The following is a 19,121-nucleotide window of genomic DNA, read 5'->3' on the forward strand; positions in this document are numbered from 1 at the left end:
CCAGATGGAGCCCTGGGCTCCTGGCTTAGCCTCGGGCCAGCTCCAGCCGGTCTGAGCACTCGGGAAGTGAAGCAGTGGCTAGGAGCCCTCAGTCTTTCTCTGCCTCTCAGACAAATTACTTATTTTTTTTCCTGAGAACCTCCTGTGTGCCAGGCACGCTACGTGGGTGACGCGGGTGACATTTGTGACCACTGCGTACTGACAGCCACCTCCTTGGGATGAGGGGGACAATCATCCAACTCCCAGAGCGTGTGGGTGGCAGCAGAAGGGACCGGAGCAGGGTTGGGGGGGTCAGAGCAGCAGTGCGGGGGGGGGGCACACGGGGAATCCCCAGACCAGTGAGCAAGGGTGGGGCTGCCTGGGGAGGGGAGGGGCCTACTTGGAGACAGAGCCCGGGTGTGGGGCCAGGCTCTGACAGGCCATCTGGGTGGCACCTGGGGCGGGGCGGGGGGTGGGGGCAGGTGGGCGTGTCTGAGCCAGGCCGGGGCGGGGACAAGGGCTGGTGCCCGGGCTGGGGTCCTGCTGGGAAGGGGCCTGGAGAGGGGGCTTCTCTGAACCCCACGGTGTAGGGACCCAGCTTCCCTGGGGCCGGACGCCTTGGCCTCTGCGGGCTCAGAGCTCCCTCCTTTACCTCCTGAAAGAGGACAAAAGCCGCCCTTGCTCTCCTAGCCCCTCTTCCTGGCAGGGTCAGGGACATCCTGGGCCCAGCCCGGCCTCGGGGATCCGTGTCACCCACAGCCCACGGGAAATGGCTACAGGAGACCAACAGCAAGGCCGGGGGACCTGGCCGCCCAGGCTGCCTGCGAGGCCCTGCCCCGAGAGGACTGGGATGCAGTGGGACCCCAGGGGCTCAGCGTGGCTCCTGGGGCACTGTTAGGAGCCCTCCTTCCCCTGACCCCCTGTGACCTGGGGTGAGGCTTTGGAGGAGGTCATACAGCCCACAGGCCTGGCGCCCACGCGGGGAAAGAGCAGGGGTGAGCGGGCAGCGAGGGGCCACCCACTGCCGAGACCACCCCAGGCCTTGGGGAAGAAGAGGGTCCAGCCCCGCCCGCCCTGCGGTGCACGGCGCTGGCATACTTCAGGGGGCCTCGGGTGACCCCGGCCGCAGACACCGTCCCCACGTCAGGCGGAGCCCTGGTTTGCAATGAATTCTTCCAAAAGCGTGCATGAGACCAAGCAGGTGCGCGGCCTGCGCGGTTTATTGTGCGCGGGAGTCTACAATGCGAGCTTTTAAGAAAGAGGCACAACTTCGCTGGTTCAGCCAGCTTCACACGCCTCGCCGCGGGGCAGGATGCGGTGGCGCTGTCTCTTCCCTGACTTACTCACTCTCGGACTTCTTGGAAACCAAGCTCAAGGTCAATAGTCACAAAACCAGCCAGGTGCGGTGGCGGGGCTCCTGTGGCTGCTCCCCACCCCGCGCCCTCCCCGTCTGCGAGCGAAGTCTCGTCTTAGGCTTCTCACGGACTCACACGCGACACCCTGTCCGGAGGGATCATTCCCGTGGCGACACAGCGCCTTAGGTTGGCTGAAAGCGCTCCTGAACCTGTCCTTGAATTTCAGACCGTACCACGCAGACCATCTGCAGAGGGGCGGGCGGCTCTAACGCGACGCACATCTGTCAAAGTGGACACCAGCGGCTTCGGGCTTGGGTTTTATTCTAGGCCCCCTTACAAGATGCGTGTGCCGAGTCCCGCTCGCCTCGGCCCGGCCCTGGTTCTGGGGGCCCCTCGGCGGGAGGGGGAGCCGGCGCCTCCAGGCCCCAGCTACGGAATCGCAGGGGCCGGCTTGGGCGTGTGCAGGAAGGGACACGGAACAGAATTAGAACAAAGCTTCTACTACATCAACAACAGAAATTTCTCCAAAGAATCAGGAAGAATCAGAGCCCAGCGTCTGCCCGGCGGGACGGCAGCAGCACGGCCGCGGAGCCCCCGGGGCGTCCTCGCGGCGCTGCTTCCTCGGAGGGGCCTCGTCCGGTCGGCACTAGGAGCCGTAGCGGTCCTGGAGAGAAGCAGGGCCGTCACGCGCGCCCCCGCGGCCAGGAGCCCGCTGGCCGCCCCCTCCCCCGCACTGCCGCGGTCTGGAGCCTGGGGGCTGGTGCGGCAGGGGACAGTGTCTGGGCATCCCCCCCCCCGCCCCGGGAGGCTCAGCGGGGTTGCCCCTCCACCCCCGCCGGGCTCCAGCCCTGCCCACTGACCTGAATGGAGGTCACGACCCCGTTGGCGAAGACGGACAGCCTCCCAGCCACGGACCTCACGCCCTGCTTGAACTGCGCCATATCGGGGGCGCTGGGCAGCACGCTGGACAGGTTGTAGCTCCCTGCACACACAGGAGCGGCGCTGGCTCAGCACAGCCTGCCGGGCACTCACAGTGTCCCCCCCACTCCCGCCCGGGCAGCAGCTGTGGCCACAAGGTCTAGGACAGCGGCTGAACACCTCCACGGGTTCAAGTCCCCGCACCGCACTGCCAGCTATGCGCCTCTGGGGAAGTAGCTCACCCTCTCTGGGCTCGGACTTACCAAGGCTGGGAGGCAAGCACTCAGTGAGCAGAAGTGGGCTGCCACTGGTTTCAGGACAGCCCCTGCCCCCTCCCTCCACGGGGTGTACAGGTGACTCATGCCTGACCCATCCAACCCCCCACCCCGAGCTCACAGACACATAAAGGAGAGAAGCCCCTGCTGTTCCGGGGCTACTGGGGTGGCAGGGACCCCTGACAGGCGCGGGGAGGGGGCTCTCCCGGGTGGCGCCCCCTGCAGGGCCGCCCACCGGGCCGGCCGGGGCACTGACACGTGCGGCTCACTCAGCGGCCCCTCCCCAGGAAGGCCTGCCCTAAAGCACGCTCTGCTCCGCAAACTCCTTCCTCCAGGGCGTTTCCCGGGAGGGGTGAGCCCTGGCAGATGCAGGAGCGGCGGCCCTGGTCTCCATCTCAGTTTGCAGTGGGTGAGGGGAGGAACCCTCCCTAGGTGCCAGGCCCTCTCACCAGCGGTGGTCCCAGGCCCTGACAAAGGGCCAGGACCTGGGGGCTAGGAGCTGCCAGCATGGCCCGGGGCCCACACCTGCACCCGAGGAGTCAGTGCCAGGAAGTGCCCTCGGGCGACGCCCCCTCTGCTGAGACCAGGGCAGCCCCCCGCCCGCCGAGGTGTGAGTCCTGGCCACTCTGACCCGGGCCCTGGCCACCTCTGCAGCACACAGCCTGCCCCAGCAGGTGCCGCCGGGCCAGAGGGCTCCGGCGCGCCGCAGCAGCCAGCTGCCAGTGCCCCCTGCACCCCAGGGCCGCACGGGCACCCCAACCTCCCCAGACCCTGGCATGGCGGGACGAGACCACCGGTGGTGCCGTTCCTCTCTGCACTCACAAGCCGGCTGCTGTCTGGCTGAAAGGCCCCAGGCTGCCGGGCTGCTTAGCAGGGCCTCCCGGGGACCAAGCCGGCTCCTCCAGGGCTGCCGAGGGTGCCAGGCCCCGAACGCCGCCTCCTGAGCGCCCCCTCCCATCGGCTCTCCTAGAATGACCGCCGAGGCAGTGGCCCCTGCAGTGTCCATCACAGGGCCTGGCGGAGAGCAGCCCAGGCCAGCGTGGGGACGCACAGGTGCACACAGAGCCAAGGCGGCTCCGGACGGTCCCCGAGGGGTCTGCGCTGAGGCCCCCCAGCCCTGGGACACCAGGTGCCTCGCTCCTGGGGTCTGGCCTCAGGACGGGCAGGGAGGTGGGCGCTCCTCTCCCTCTGCCCCCAGACAGATGCTGGCGAAGTCCTTGCCTCCGTCGCTCTGCCCACCCTCGGTGCCCACAAGGCCCCGCCGCAGCCTGACCCGGACCAGGCGGCACTGGGCCTGTGCTACCTCACACCCCCCGCAGCCTTGTGAGGGAGCCGCTGGCCGCCCACTCACCCCATGGCGGCACGCACGGCAGCTGCGCTCTCCCTGACTCCCGGTGGACGCGGGCATCAGACCGTGGCCGCTACACTCCCGGCAGGGAGCCCCACCCCTGCCGCCTCACCTGCCGGCCGCTTCCTCTGCTCCTCGAACAGGTCCGCCGAGCTGATGGCCGAGCTGGCCGAGAGCCTCTCCAGCCGCGCCCTGGTCTCGTACTGGGGGGACGGGGTGCGCAGTGAGGCTGAGCCGGCCCGGGCCAGCGCCGCGGCCGCCACCCTGCTGTCCCAGTGACCCGTGGCGTCAGCGGCTTTAGAACAAGGCGGGGTCCGGGGGTCGGCGAGCGCCGAGAGGCAGCTCTGCCCTCGTAAGGGTGGACAGAGCTGTCGGTGCGGCGGAGAGGCAGCCACTCCTGGCCCTCCGGAGCTGGGCCCGCGAGCACTGGGGCAGGAGGGTACCCCTGCAGCTGTCCCCCCGCATCTCACCCCGGCCAGGCCCCCCAAAAGAGGTAGCAGCCCCCAAATAAACACACTTACCCTCCACAAACACATCTACGATTTCACTTAGCTCAGTTAGGACTGACCGACGCAAAGCGGCAGCCGCTGAGCCCCTCCCCCTCCCTCGGCGCCTGCCCCCCCCCCGCACTCCCCCCCCCACCCTCCGGGGCCCCTTACATCAGCCTGGGCTTGTCTCCCAAAGTACATGTCTGATGAAATGGCCTTGACGTTGCCGAACTTCCTCTGGGCCTCGTCCGTGTGGTCCAGGGGCTCACAGTCTGGCTTGCGGCGAGCGGCGGGGCTACGGTTGAAGACGGCCAGAGGCGGGATTACCCGGAGGGGAGGCACCCGTGTGTCTCGTTCAGCGCACACGCGTCACACACCTGCTCTACGTCCTTACACAAGTTTATTTGAGAGAGACAGAGACAGAGAGAGACAGAGGGAGAGAGCACACACACTCCCATCCATTCCCACCCACCCCCCCCTGCCTGCGATGTCCCTGGGCCGGGAGGCAGAGCTGGGAGCACGTGACCCCACCCAGGTCTCAGCCATCGCTGCTGCCTCCCAGGGTGCGCAGGAGCAGGGCCAGAGGCGGGAGCAGGGGTGAGCAGCCCAGGCCCTCCCACGCGGGAAGCGATCTTAGCTGCCAGGCCAAACCCCCACCCACCCCCACCTTATTTTATTGGTATTTATTTATTTATTTTCATTTTACTTGAAATGCTCAGAGAGACAGCGAGACACACGGACAGGGAGAGAGAAAAGGCCAGCCAGCATCGTGGCGTAGCAGGTAAAGGTACCACCCATGAAACTGGCATCCCATAGAGGCACCAGTTCGAGTCCTGGCTGCTCTACTTCCAATCCAGCTCCCTACTAATGGCCTAGGAAAAGCAGCAGAAGATGGCCCAAGTGCTTGGCCCCTGCCACTCACATGGGAGCTGGATGGAGCTCCTGGCTTCAGCCTGGCCCAGCGCTGGCTGCTGGGGCCATCTGGGGAGTGAACCAGCAGACAGAAGATCTCCGTCTCTTCCTCTCTCTGTAACTGACTCTCAAAATAAATAGGTAAATCTTAAAGAAGAGACAGACACACACCCACAGGCAGACAGAGAAATCTGATACCTGCTGGTTCACTCCCCAGATACCTGCACCAGCCAGGGCTGGGCCAGGCTGAAGCCAGGAGCCGAAGCTTCATTCGAGTCTCTCACATGGGTGCAGGGGCCCAAGCACCCGGGCCACCCTCCACAGCTCTCCCAGGCCATTAGCAGGCAGCTGGATCGGAAGTGCGAGCAGCCGGGAGCTGAACTGGCACCCATGTAGGATGCTCGCTTCACAGGCGGTGTAAAACGTGAAACAAGGAGGAGGAGCCGCCAGGCCATCACAGGGTCCCCCGGCAGGGGTGCAGACACACACACACACACACACACACACGCCTGCGGTGGGGGTGCGGACACACACACACACCTGCACACACACATACACACACACACACAGGCCTGTGGCGGCGGTACGGACACACACACACTCGCACACACACACACACACACACACCCGCAGCAGCAGAGGGAGGGAGCCCACAGGCCATCTTCACAGAATCTCTGTGAAAGCGGCGGCCAGAGGCCGGGAAAGCCCGGCTCCACTTTCCTGGCATTCTGGGAAGGGGTTGGGGGAGGGGCTGGGGGTAGCCGACCCTTCTGTGTCTCGGAGTTGGTGGCAGCCACGTGACTGCAGATCTTGTCAAAACCTGTGCAACTGTGACCTCCAAAAGGAGGATTTCACTGTCTAGGGAGCGCCTTCGAATGGGGGGACAGTGGAACCTCGGAGACGGGCCACCCCGCGCCCCGGGGCCACGTCGGGGAGAGGTCACACTCGTCCGTGGCAGAGCCCCGTGTTTAAGTGACAAGAATGCTCTCGAGGACGGCGGCGCAACATCGCTGCCTGCCGCGCCGAGGCCGGCACGCGTGGCACAGCCGGGCGCCGTACCTGTCTGCGTAGCCGCTGGCCTTGAGCACCGTGTCCACGTCTCTGCTGCTCTCCTTTTTCCAGGGGGAATCGGAGCTGTCGTCCCAGCTGGAGAAAGAGCTACCCCTCAGCTCCGGCGGCTCGTCCAAGTACCTGTGTGAGCGCGGGCACGCGGGGTTCAGAGACCCTGCCCGCACCTCCCCGCCCCCCGAGGGACCCCCGGACACAGCTGCCACGCTTCCAAGGCCTGCAGTCGGAGCAGGGGAGCCGTCCACCAGCGTGGGCAACACAGAAGACAGGATGGGACAGTCCCCGCCGGCCCCGCTGTCGTGTGGACAGAGACGAATGGTCACTGGGCTAAGCCCTGGAGACCTGAGGGCCATCTAGGACCCCAGCGTAAGGCAGGCCTGCAGCTCTGAGAAGTGAAGCTGCCCGGCCAGGGGCGCTGACCCCACCCGTGGGGCGTCCCGGGGTCACCCCCCTCAGCTGACCACGCCGAATGGAAGCGATGCCACGATGCCGTCTAGCCCCTCCTGGAGCCGGGCACAGAGCTGCAGGTCACCCTGAGACGCTCTCGGTCTCGACCTTGAGGTGAACTTGACCTGGTTTGCGAGCTCTCAGGGGAGACGCTGACCCTCAGGGTCAGTCTACTGCTCAGATGGCAGGGCTCGGGCCAGCCTTGGCCTGGTGTGTTTATAGGGAAACCTTTGACCAACGGCAGCGGGCGGGACAGAGTTCGATGGGCGGGGTCCACTGGACCCCTAATAAAAACAGACAGCGCGGCACCGTGTCAGCAGACGACATCTCAGGTGGAGGGACAGCCCAGCCCCACAGCGGCATGCTCGAGGCAGAGTTCAGGAAGCTGGGGGGGGGGGCGGGGGCCAGGGCTCCGGTCTCAGCCAAGGTGGTAGAGGACACTGTCACCCAGGCTTCCTGGAGCACCAGGGAGGAGGCCCATGGGAGAGGCAGCCCCCGGCTCCCGCGTGTCAAGAGGTCACAGAAGATGCGGATCCCTGGGGCTTTGCGCAGCGCCCGAGTTCACCCTACAGATAAGCGCATCTCTCCTCCCTCCGACCCCAGCTCCCAGGGCTGGCGCTGTCACCCCTCCTCGTCAGGTCAGCAAGCGCTCACGTCCAGTCTCCCCGACCTTGATGCTGAAGGTGGCCCTGGAGCCAGCCCATCTGCTGCGGGTGCCGGTCGGCAAACGGACCCACCCAGGTCGCTCCGTTCCAGAACCGCGTGTGGGCGCCGGCGTCTCACGGGTTACCTTGAGCCGGAAGTGAAGTAGGAGTCGTCGCTGTCGTCGGTGTACTTTCTCCGTGGCTTTGCCAGGACTGGCGACTCCTGCTCTATGGTCTGCATGTCCGTGGTCACTGAATGTGAAACGCCACTGCAGAGAACAGAGACAGCGTCTGCGCCAGCAGCAAGGGACGGATGTGTCAGTGTGTAACCCAGCAAAGCGAATCCCCGGTGGGAGAGGACCACACGCATCAGCTTATTTTTGGCATAAGCTTTGCAAACTGTTAACTCTGCAGTGACTGTGATGCCACAAAGCAGTTAGTTACCTACAAAGGACTTCCAAGACGTCATGGAGGCTAGAATTCAAAGATATTCTTAAGGACTTATTTATTTGAAAGGTACAATGATAGAGAGAAAGAGACAGACAGACAGACAGACAAAGCAATCTCCCATCTGCCGGTTCACTTCCCAGATGGCTGCCACAACTGGGGCTGGGTGAGGCCGAGGCTGGGAGCCAGGCGCTCCATCTGGGTCTCCCGGGGGTGCAGGGCCCAAGCGCTTGGGCCAGCCTCCGCTGCCTTCCCGGGAGCGCTAGCAGGGAGCTGCACTAGAAGTGGAGCAGCCGGGTCTCAAACGGGCACCCCGGCAGGGATGCCGGCATCCCAGGGCGGCGGTCCACCCCACCGTCCACAGCACGGGCCCCAGTGCAGCAATGCTTGGAAATGCATGCCCACACAGAAGGTCTGTGGAAATGCGTGAGATTAAAACCACTGTGCATGGGTCTCACAGGATTTTTTTTGTACTAAAATGAACATTTTTCAATTCCATTTTTCGTGAACGTAAAAGTGCTCTGCACACTGGTTACAGCTGTGGCATCCATTCTGGTGTGCGTGTAACAACAAGCCAGGTCTCTTCCCGTTTCCTAAGAACCAAGGGTGGACTTTTTCACACTAAACTGAACACTAAGGCAAAAAACAGTCGAGGAAGGGAAGCCACGGCAGGTCAACACCTACGGCTGCAATCCACGCGGCCCCCAGGCAGGGCATGCACAGGCAGCGTGCTGGCCTCCCCCCCACACACACACACGGAGGCAGAGCGCACGTACCTTCTGCAGGTTCCAAAGCCCATGCCCAGTCTCTCCGATTCGGCTCTCTTTTTCCCGCTCAAGTTCATCTTCTCCTCTTTCTTCATTTGAATCTCAAGGTCCTTGTAGGCCAAGCGCAGTGACGAGACGCTGCCAGAGAGAGCAAGGCCCCTCTGTTAGCTCTCGCCTCTGGTTCTTGTTAGCAACCACACGCCGCGAGCTGCGTGCACCTCCCAGGGTCCCCGCCAACAGCGCTGGATGAACCGGGTGGCTTCAGGCTGCTTTCTGCTTCGACAGCCGTGCAGACAGCTTCTCCCCTGCTGGCTTTCTCGAGGGGACACTAAGATTTGAGTGGGCTCGTGGACACTGGGCTGCTGAGCCCAACGCGGCTCACGTTCAGGGACGGGGCCTGTCATTCCACGCCGGCAGCCTGGCCGGCAGCAGGCAGGACGTCTCACTGCGATGGTATTCTACCGCTCCTCCCCACCTGCGCTGGCTGCAGCGCGCACTCGCTCTCACCGGCCTCCTCCAAGATCCCAGCACACGCATGCAAACTCGATTTTATAGAGAGATGAACTAAGGAGAGGGTATAATTGTGAAAGGATCCCTCTGTTTACACCAGGATTTTCCGTGGTCCCTGCACAGCCAGGCATCCAGGGCAGTGACGCAGGACAGCCAGACACAGTCACGGCGTCTCCAGCACTGCCAGTCACTCCCTGGCCTTCCCTTTATCAAACACCTGCCGCAGCTCATGAGCCCAGCGGAGGCCGCATGAAACACTGTCCTTACCCCCGCTCCCAAAAATGCACCGTCTATGGGGCTGGCGCTGGGGCATAGTAGGCTAAACCTCTGCCTGCAGAGCTGCCATCCCATTGGGCACCGGTTCGAGTCTCAGCTGCTCCACTTCTGATCCAGCTCTCTGCTGTGGCCTGGGAAAGCAGCAGAAGATGGCCCAAGTCCTTGGGCCCCTGCACCCACATGGGAGACCTGGAGGAAGCTCCTAGCTCTTGGCTTCGGATCCGCCCAGCTCTGCCCATTGCAACCAACTAGGGAGTGAACAGCGGATAGAAGACCTCTCTCTCTCGCTCTCTCTGTCTCTCCCTCTCTCTGTCTGTAATTCTGCCTCTCAAATAAATACACAAATCTTAAAAAAAAAAAAATAGAAGAAACCTGAACCTCTAGGAGCAGTAGCAGCGGTAAGACAGCACCACCTCAGGGCCCTGCAAATGGCAGATCTAACCCACGAGGATTCCTTCCTTCCTTCCTTCCTTCCTTCCTTCCTTCCTTCCTTCCTTCCTTCCTTTCTTTCTTTGATTTATTTACTTATTTATTTGAGAGGTAGAGTGACAGAGGGAGAGACACCAGAGAAGCCTTCCATCCACTGGTTCACTCCCCAGATGGCTGCAACAGCTGGAGCTGGGCCAACCTAAAGCCAGGAGCCAGGAGCTTCTTCCAGGTCTCCTAAGTGGGTGCGGGGGCCCAAGGACTGGGGCCATCTTCTACTGCTTTCCCAGGCCACAGCAGAGAGCTGGATTGGAAGTGGAGCACCTGGGACTCGAACTGGTACTCACATGGGATGCCGGCACTGCAGGTGGAGGATTAACCCGCTACGCCACAGCGCCGGCCCTACAAGCATCTCTAAGGCATCGAGAACTTCATGAAATCCTGGACAATGCCGTGAACGCTTTGCAAACACGGCACAGTGATAATAAGCACACCTCCGCGTCATCCGGGAACGACCGTCTCTCCGGGAAGATCAGTAAGCTTGCTGTGCTGTCTCCGCCCTTAGGTCGGGCACGAGTCCTTCCGTGCGTCCTATGCTGCACTTGGCTTTCACAGTATCACACAGATCAGGTTACGGCCGCTTCAGTCCTCAGCAGGCAACACCCACCCGGACGCCACCCCTCCTCTCCGCCTCTGTCCTCTGCGGAGCCTCAGAGATAAAGGACGACCCACGCCTTATTCAGACCTCGCCCGGAGGCCAGACCAGGCCCCGTGTGCTCTGCACCTGCCACCTGCGGACACCACGCTCCGCCCCGGCTTCCCCGTGAGTCCAGGGAGAAGGGCTCTGATTGGGCGGAGGCCGCGGGTGTCTCGCCGCTGACCCTGCGGCAGCCGGGACCGCGTGACTACAGTAGCTGCCCAGGCCCTGAGCCGTAGCTCTCCCTCAGGTATCATTATCTGTCCTGGATGGGCCCTCCAGGGGTGAGCGGCCGACGGTGAGAAAGTTCCCCTTCCAAGACACGGAGACGGGGATGGGTCTCCCTCCCAGGACGCCTGGCGGGGGCGTCCAGGCTCCGGGAAGCAGGGCGGAGCGAGAATCAGGAACCCTTGCTGGGCCGTCCTGGGCAGCCAGGCCCCACCCTGCCCTTCCTGCCACCGCGCTCAGCCCCAGCGGTTTCACAGCCGGCGGGGCAGCACCCAGCAATGGCCCGGCGGCTCAGGAGCGGCGAGACCCTCATTTTCAGCCGTTGGGAGGGTCACCTGGAGACGAGCCTTCCCCTGCTGAGGATGAGCCCGAGCACCTGCTCTGAGCGGCGCGGCCCTGGTGCCGCAGGTCTGGGCGCAGACCCCGACCCGGGCAGAGCCGCGCGGCTGTTCCCAGCAGTAGGCAGCAGCCAGCCCGGCTCCCCAAGCCGAGTTCACGACCCCTGCTCTGCACCCCCCCCCCTTAGCTACGCTGATTTGGGCGAGTGCCGCCTTCTAACCGTGGCACTCGGGCTGCCGCCTCTCTCTCTCCCACCTCCTGTGACCACATCTGGTTCCTGCCTGGGAGAGCCTGCAGCCGGAGCCACCTGGACAGGGCCTGTTCCCAAACACCCCCCCACTCGGACCTGCCTTCCCCGTTGCCCAGGGTCAGCAACCCAGCTGGGTGGGAGAAACTACAAGTCTGTGAGAACCCAAAATCAACTGTACAAAATCACTTCCAAGTGTTTCATCCAAAAATGGTTCAGTGCTGCCCCCTGTGTTCTGAGAACCCAACAGCAAGGAGAAATACCTGGTGCCTGCGGGTTAGCTGGGCTCCCCTCCCCGGTCCTCAGCCGGGGAGAGGGGACGCTGACTGGGTGCGCAGTGTGTCCACCGCCGTGCCCCAGTGAGCCCCGTGCAGCCCTTCAAGCCCTCACAGGCTGGTGTCGGCAGTGCCTCCACCACACGGGCGGCAGGAACTCGGGCTGACGGATTCCAGAAGTTCTTGGAGAATGGAATTAAAACATCAGTTTATTTTGGTGCAAAAACTTTTGAAATCCTGCATAAGGGGGGTCTTCAAAAAGTTTATGGAAGGGCTGGCACTGTGGCGCGGTAGGTTAATCTTCCGCCTGCAGTGCCGGCATCCCATATGGGTGTGGGTTCAAGTCCTGGCTGCTTCTCTTCCAATCCAGCTCTCTGCTGTGGCCTGGGACAGCAGTAGAAGATGGCCCAAGTCCTTGGGCCCTTGCACCCACGTGGGAGACCCAGAAGAAGCTCCTGGCTCCTGATTTCAGATCAGCACAGCTCCGGCCATTGTGGCCATCTGAGGAGTGAACCAGTGGATGGAAGACCTCTCTCTCTTCCTCTCTCTGTCTGTAACTCTACAACTCAAATAAATAAATAAAATCTTTTTAAAAAAAGTTCATGGAGGCCGGTGCCGCGGCTCACTTGGCTAGTCCTCCACCTGTGGCGCTGGCACCCCGGGTTCTAGTCCCGGTTGGGGCTCCGGGTTCTGTCCCGGTTGCTCCTCTTCCAGTCCAGCTCTCTGCTGTGGCCCGGGAGTGCAGTGGAGGATGGCCCAAGTGCTTGGGCCCTGCACCTGCATGGGAGACCAGGAGGAAGCACCTGGCTCTTGGCTTCGGATCGGCGCAGTGCCGGCCGTAGCAGCCATTTGGGGAGTGAACCAACAGAAGGAAGACCTTTCTCTCTCTCTCACTAACTCTGCTTGTCCAAAAAAAGAAAAAAAAGTTCATGGAAAACGCATATTATGGGGAAAACTACACATGGCTTTTAAGATTCTGTTGCACAAAACTTGTCTTTTTCCATTTCCCCGTGAACCTTTAGAAGTACGCTTGTAGATGTAAAGATAAAGCACCGTAAAAATGAACTGCACACAGAAAACAACAGAGAGGAAGCTGCCCTTCCCCCGGCTGCCGGCACCTCCCCTCTTCCCCGCTCGGACACCCGGCCGCACGCGGCTCCGGGGCGGCCACACTGCTCTGCCGTTTCCAACACAACAAACACCTCTCAAGGGCCTCCCAATTCTCCCTACCTCCCGCCTCCCTGGAGCCCCCCACCTTCCCGTGTGACGCCCAGCCCCCCTCACCTTCCTGAGCCGCAACCCTCGCCCCGGCACCTGGGTGGGAGGTGACCCCAGCCCAGCCGGGTGCTCACTGCAGCCCCTCCACCCTGACAATCCCGTGCCAGTGCCATCACCCCCCTTCATTCTTACACTCCTCCTCCTCCCTCCTCCCCTCCAAGACCCAGGCTCAAAACCGCCGGAGACGGCGCCAGAGCCGCAGCCTGCCATCGGACCCCTGGGACCCAGCAGCGAGTCCAGCAGGGCTGTGCGCGCCGCCTTTTCCGTGACTGAGACGTAATTCCGGTGGCAAATTCACCCGGTTAAGCTCAGGCGTTTCCAGTACAGTCACAAGGTTATGGCACTGTCACCACTACCTAATTCCAGAAAGTTCTCAGCCTGAAAAGAAACTCCACGTCTAACAGCAGACACTCTCGCTCCCTCTCCTCCCGAGCGTGGCAGCCGCTGATCTTTCCTGATCTTTACAGACTATCCTGGACAGTTTTCTCCCCCTTTTAACCATTTACTCCATTTATCTATCTATCGACCCACCCTCCCACCCACCCACCCATCCACCCACCCACCCACCTATCCATCCATCCATCCACCCACCCATCCATCCACCCACCCATCCACCCATCCATCAATCTATCCATCCACCCACCCACCCATCCATCCATCCACCCATCCACCCATCCACCCATCCATCCATCCACCCACCCATCCATCTATCCACCCACCCATCCACCCACCCACCCATCCACCCATCCATCCATCCATCCACCCATCCATCCACCCATCCACCCACCCACCCATCCACCCACTCATCCATCCAGCCACCCACCCATCCACCCACCCATCCACCCATCCATCCACCCATCCATCCACCCATCCACCCACCCACCCATCCACCCACTCATCCATCCACCCATCCATCCATCCACCCACTCATCCATCCATCCACCCACCCATCCACCCACCCATCCACCCACCCACCCACCCATCCATCTATCCACCCACCCATCCATCCACCCACCCACCCATCCATCTATCCACCCACTCATCCATCCACCCATCCATCCATCCATCAATCCATCCACCCACCCACCCATCCACCCATCTACCCACCACCCATCCATCCATCCACCCACCCATCCATCCACCCATCCTTCCATCCATCTACCCACCCATCCATCCACCCACCCATCCACCCACCCATCCATCCACCCATCCATCCACCCACCCATCCACCCACCCATCCACCCACCATCCATCCACCCACCCACCCATCCACCCACCCATCCACCCACCCATCCACCTATCCACCCACCCACCCATCCACCCATCCACCATCCATCCACCCACCCATCCATCCACCCATCCATCCACCCACCCACCCATCGACCCATCCACCCACCCATCCATCCACCCACCCATCCACCCACCCATCCACCCATCCATCCATCCATCCATCCACCCACCCACCCATCCATCTATCCACCCACCCACTCATCCATCCACCCATCCATCCATCCATCAATCCATCCACCCACCCACCCACCCATCCACCCATCTACCCACCACCCATCCATCCATCCACCCACCCATCCATCCACCCATCCTTCCATCCATCTACCCACCCATCCATCTATCCACCCACCCATCCACCCACCCACCCATCCATCCACCCATCCTTCCACCCATCCACCCACCATCCATCCACCCACCCACCCATCCACCCACCTATCCACCCATCCACCCATCCACCCATCCACCCACCCATCCACCCATCCATCCACCCACCCACCCATCCACCCACCCATCCACCCACCCATCCACCCACCCATCCACCTATCCACCCACTCATCCATCCACCCACCCATCCATCCACGCCCACCCATCCACCCACCCATCCACCTATCCACCCACCCATCCACCCACCCATCCACCCATCCACACATCCACCCACCCATCCATCCACCCATCCACCCATCTACCCATCCACCCATCCATCCACCTATCCACCCACTCATCCATCCACCCACCATCCATCCACCATCCATCCACCCACCCATCCACCCACCCACCCATCCACCCACCCATCCACCCATCCATCTACCTATCCATCCACTCATCCATCCATCCATCTACCCATCCATCCATCCACCCATCTACCCATCCACCCATCCATCTATCCACCCACCCACCCATCCACCCACCCACCCATCCACCCACCCATCCACCCACCCATCTACCTATCCATCCACTCATCCATCCATCCATCTACCCATCCATCCATCCACCCATCTACCCATCCACCCATCCATCTATCCACCCACCCATCCATCCACCCATCCTTCCATCTCAGAGAGAGAATCTTCCACACACTGGTTCACTCCTCAAACACCAGCAACAGCTGGAAGCCAGGAGCCAGGAGCCCCATCCAGGTCCCCCACACGGGTGCAGGGCCCACGTGCTTGGGCTGTCGTTTCTGTCCTCCCAGGCCACAGCAGAGAGCTGGATTGAGGCGGAGGAGCTGGGATTTGATTCCAGGGAAGCGGAGTCCCTTTACCCCCGTGCCTTCAATGTTCACTTTATGGGGCCCCAAGGTCTCATCCCATGTGGGCACCGGTTCAAGTCCCAGCTGTTCCACTTCTGATCCGGCTCCCTGCTAATGTGTCTAGGAAAGCAGCAGAAGATGGCCCAAGTGCCTGGGCCCCTGCACCCATGTGGGAGACCCACATGGAGTTCCAGGCTCCTGGCTTCCATCTGGCCCAGTCCTGGCCGTTGTGGACATTTGAGGGGTGAACCAGCAGATAGAAGATCTTGGTCTCTCCCCATCTCTCTAACTCTGCCTTTCAAATAAAGAAATCTTTAAAAAACGGTTTTTAACTTAATGAAGTTAGGGGAGTAAGTGAGGGTGAGAGGCCCCAGTGATGAGGATTCGTGACCCTGTGGCTAACGTGGGTAACATCCCCAGGCCAGCCTCGCTTCTCACAGCTTCACAGGAGCTCAGAAACAAACCCCCAGTCTACCCCTGAGCCGGACAGCCTGGGCCCACCCCTGCCATTGCCAAGGGAACGCACCGCCACAGGAGGCCGCGGCACTGTGCGCCAGCAGAGCCGCTGCGAGCTGCCCACGCACGCTCCCCTCCAGCTCAGAGCCCTGACTCGCTGCCTCGACTCGCTCGAGGAACCCGCGCCCTGGGCCGCAGCTGCCAGCTCCCGGCTGTGCGCTTTGCCACAAATGCTGCCCCGGCACTGGCTCAGCACCACGTCGGGCAGGGGGCCATGTTGGGGGGTTTCTACCGCAGCTCCTCCAAGCAGCCCTGAGGGTGTCTGGCAGCACCAGGCCCGCCCCGGCCTGCACCTGTCACAGGCGTGGGCGCGGCGAGTGGGCGCGGAGCGGCCTCTTCCTCACATGAGCATCTTGGGTGACGCCTCTCGGCTGGGTGACGCCTCTCGGCTGGGTGACGGCTCTCGGCTGGGTGACGCCTCTCGGCTGGGTGACGGCTCTCGCCTGGGTGACGCCTCTCGGCTGGGTGACGCCTCTCGGCTGGGTGACGGCTCACGTGTGGCCAGGCCGCACGTTACCGTCATCAGCGGATGGGCATCGGGGTTGTTCTGCTTTGGGTGTCTGGGGATGCTGCCGTGAGTGGCCACGTGTGGGTGCTCGTGTGGACGCACGTCACGCCAGTCTCTCGAGAGCACACCAGGCACGGACTTGCTGGGCCACGCGGCAACTGTACGTTTGGCTTTTAAAGGGACCGCCAAACGGTTTTTCCCGGCACCCTCGTACACCCTCCCGGGCCTGCGCCTCCAGCTCCGCCCGTCTGCTCCTTTCCGTGGCAGCCGCCCTCGTGGCCGTGCAGTGCTGTCTCACTGCGGTTTCCGTTTGTGTTTCCCCGAGACGCGCGCTCTCTCTCTCTCTCCCTCCCTCTCTCCCTCCCTCTCTCACTGACACCGGCTCCACCCTCACCACGGGTCTCCTCCCTTACAACAGAAGTTTCCACAGCATCACTCTGCACGCACACACACACACGTGTACACACATGCACACGCGTGCACACGCATGCACACGCGTGCACACTCCCAGGCGGTCCTGGAGCTGGCGGACTGTAGCAGTCAGACTCACATGGACTCCTCCTTGGGTGCCGCCCTGGCCCCGTCTTCCTGCTCCTTCCTCTTGTCGGCAGCCCGAGCTTGCTTTTCAATGTCCTCGAAGCACGAACTCGCCAGTTTCTGGGCTCCCAAGCTTCCCTTTTTGGCCCCGAGCTGGAAGAGAGGTTACAGTCCGGTCGGGCCCACCTGCTGAGGCTCCCGATCCGCCGGCGCCTCACCCCTGTTCTGCCCAGTTCCCAGACGTGGACACCGAGGTCACGCGGCCTAGGTGACCTGGCCGAGACCACACAGCCGGACGGCGGCGGAGCCGGGATCAAACCCAGGCCCTGCCGCCGGCGCCGCTCAGGGCGCCCCACGCGGTGCTGTGGGGTCGGGGCCTCAGTGCCCACACGGACACAGGGCCGGGCCGGGGCGGGGGCAGGCGCACTTTCTAAAGGTTTCTGCGGCAGAAGAAACGTTAAACACTCATTCTAGAACATTCATCGCACTGAACGAAACATAGGACTCTTGGTCAAAGCCACACTTAGGCTACGGCTCAACATTTTAAAAATGCAAATAAATTAACCTGACAGAGGGACTTTTTGGCTTGAAAAGCCACAGTACCCGATATTTTATGAATAATACTCACTCCTCTTTTAGCTTGATTTGGCTTCTTTTTGATGAGAGAGGGCGCCTCTGCCAAAAAATAAAACCAGCATCAGCCCGTCAGAAAGCTCCGGCGCCTCTCTCCACACCGCCCCGCGCCTCTCTCCACACCGCCCCGTGCCTCTCTCCACACCGCCCCGTGCCGCCACCTCCGCTGGCCGGGCTCCCGGGCCGTGCGTCGCCAGCGCGGGCCGCCTTCTCCGCTGGCCGGGCTCGGCGCTCTCGGGCCTGCCCGCCCCCGACTGCAGACTGCGGCTAACCCTAACCCTAACCCTCCCGGGAAGCTCTGCTCTCAGAACCGCGCGCCACCAGCCCCGCGCACAGGGGAGCCGCGGCCGGAGCCCTCCCCCACTCACACAGACCCCGCGCGTGGGCCAGTGAGGACGGACAGCGCTCCGCTAGCTCAGCGCTGCCTAACGTGGCGCGGAAGCAGCAGGCGAGCTCCGGGAGACCGGCAGCCCCGAGTCGCGGCGCCCGCGCTGTTATAGGATCCGGTTTGGCGACAGCCAGCACAAGGCCTCGCTTCTCCTTAGGAGCTGAGAGTGCGCTGTAGGGGACACAGCACACACCACGGCAGCCAGAGGGGAACTTCCGCCCAGCGCGGCACTGGGGACGCGCCCCGCGTGGGCACGGCCTGCCCATCCCTCCGGCCAGAGCCGGCTTCTAAGAGCTGCGCCGCCTCTCGCCCAAGCAGCTACTTCCCAGTGAGCGTCCACTTCAGAGAATCCCCGGTAACCAACAGTTCAGTACTAGTTCACCTATCCTAAAATCTGAGAGAAGAACACGGGGGCGGTGTGAACGCCCTGACTGCTGAGCCCCCAGTAAGCGGGGTTCGTGTAGACGCTCTGACCACTCAGCTCCCCAGTAAGCGAGGGTGGTGTAGACACTCTGACCACTCAGCTCCCCAGTAAGCGGGGGCGGTGTAGACGCTCTGACCACTCAGCTCCCCAGTAAGTGGGGGTGGTATAGACGCTCTGACCGCTGAGCTCCCCAGTAAGCAGGGGCAGTGTAGACGCTCTGACCACCGAGCCCCCAGTAAGCGGGGGCGGTGTAGACACTCTAACCACTGAGCCCCCAGTAAGCAGGGGCGGTGTAGACGCTCTGACTGCTGAGCCCCCAGTAAGCAGGGGCAGTGTAGACGCTCTGACCACTGAGCTCCCCAGTAAGCGGGGGTGGTGTAGACGCTCTGATCACTCAACTCCTCAGTAAGCGGGGGCAGTGTAGACGCTCTGACCACCGAGCCCCCAGTAAGCAGGGGTGGTGTGGACGCTCTGACCCGTTGAGCTCCCCAGTAAGCGGGGGCGGTGTAGACCGTGGCTCCAGGCTCTCAGCCGCACAGGCTCCTTGGCCTTCTCTGTTCATCGACCCAGTTGCTACACAGCAGCCCCTCTCAGGCCGAGATCTGGCTACACCGTGACCTGACTCACGTCCTGGACGGAGCTGGGGCGGAGG

General features: G+C 62.5%; 1 protein-coding gene across 2 annotated transcripts in view; it reads right to left on the reverse strand.

The window, feature by feature from the left end:
- Positions 1 to 1,163: 1,163 nt before the first annotated feature.
- The window catches only part of ARFGAP3 (ARF GTPase activating protein 3), a 41,234-nt gene continuing 23,276 nt past the window's right edge, over positions 1,164 to 19,121 (reverse strand). For both annotated transcript variants that reach the window (XM_070052997.1, XM_070052998.1), the window contains 9 exons: positions 17,653 to 17,699; positions 17,038 to 17,177; positions 8,658 to 8,786; positions 7,581 to 7,703; positions 6,335 to 6,466; positions 4,535 to 4,658; positions 3,988 to 4,078; positions 2,195 to 2,316; positions 1,164 to 1,998 (listed from right to left, as the gene is read on the reverse strand). In XM_070052997.1, coding sequence (XP_069909098.1) covers positions 1,981 to 1,998; positions 2,195 to 2,316; positions 3,988 to 4,078; positions 4,535 to 4,658; positions 6,335 to 6,466; positions 7,581 to 7,703; positions 8,658 to 8,786; positions 17,038 to 17,177; positions 17,653 to 17,699 — 926 coding nt within the window. In that variant the 3' untranslated portion in view covers positions 1,164 to 1,980. The remainder of the gene's footprint in view (positions 1,999 to 2,194; positions 2,317 to 3,987; positions 4,079 to 4,534; positions 4,659 to 6,334; positions 6,467 to 7,580; positions 7,704 to 8,657; positions 8,787 to 17,037; positions 17,178 to 17,652; positions 17,700 to 19,121) is intronic.

This window comes from Oryctolagus cuniculus, chromosome 11 (genome assembly GCF_964237555.1).
Source record: "Oryctolagus cuniculus chromosome 11, mOryCun1.1, whole genome shotgun sequence".
Lineage (NCBI taxonomy): Eukaryota > Metazoa > Chordata > Mammalia > Lagomorpha > Leporidae > Oryctolagus > Oryctolagus cuniculus.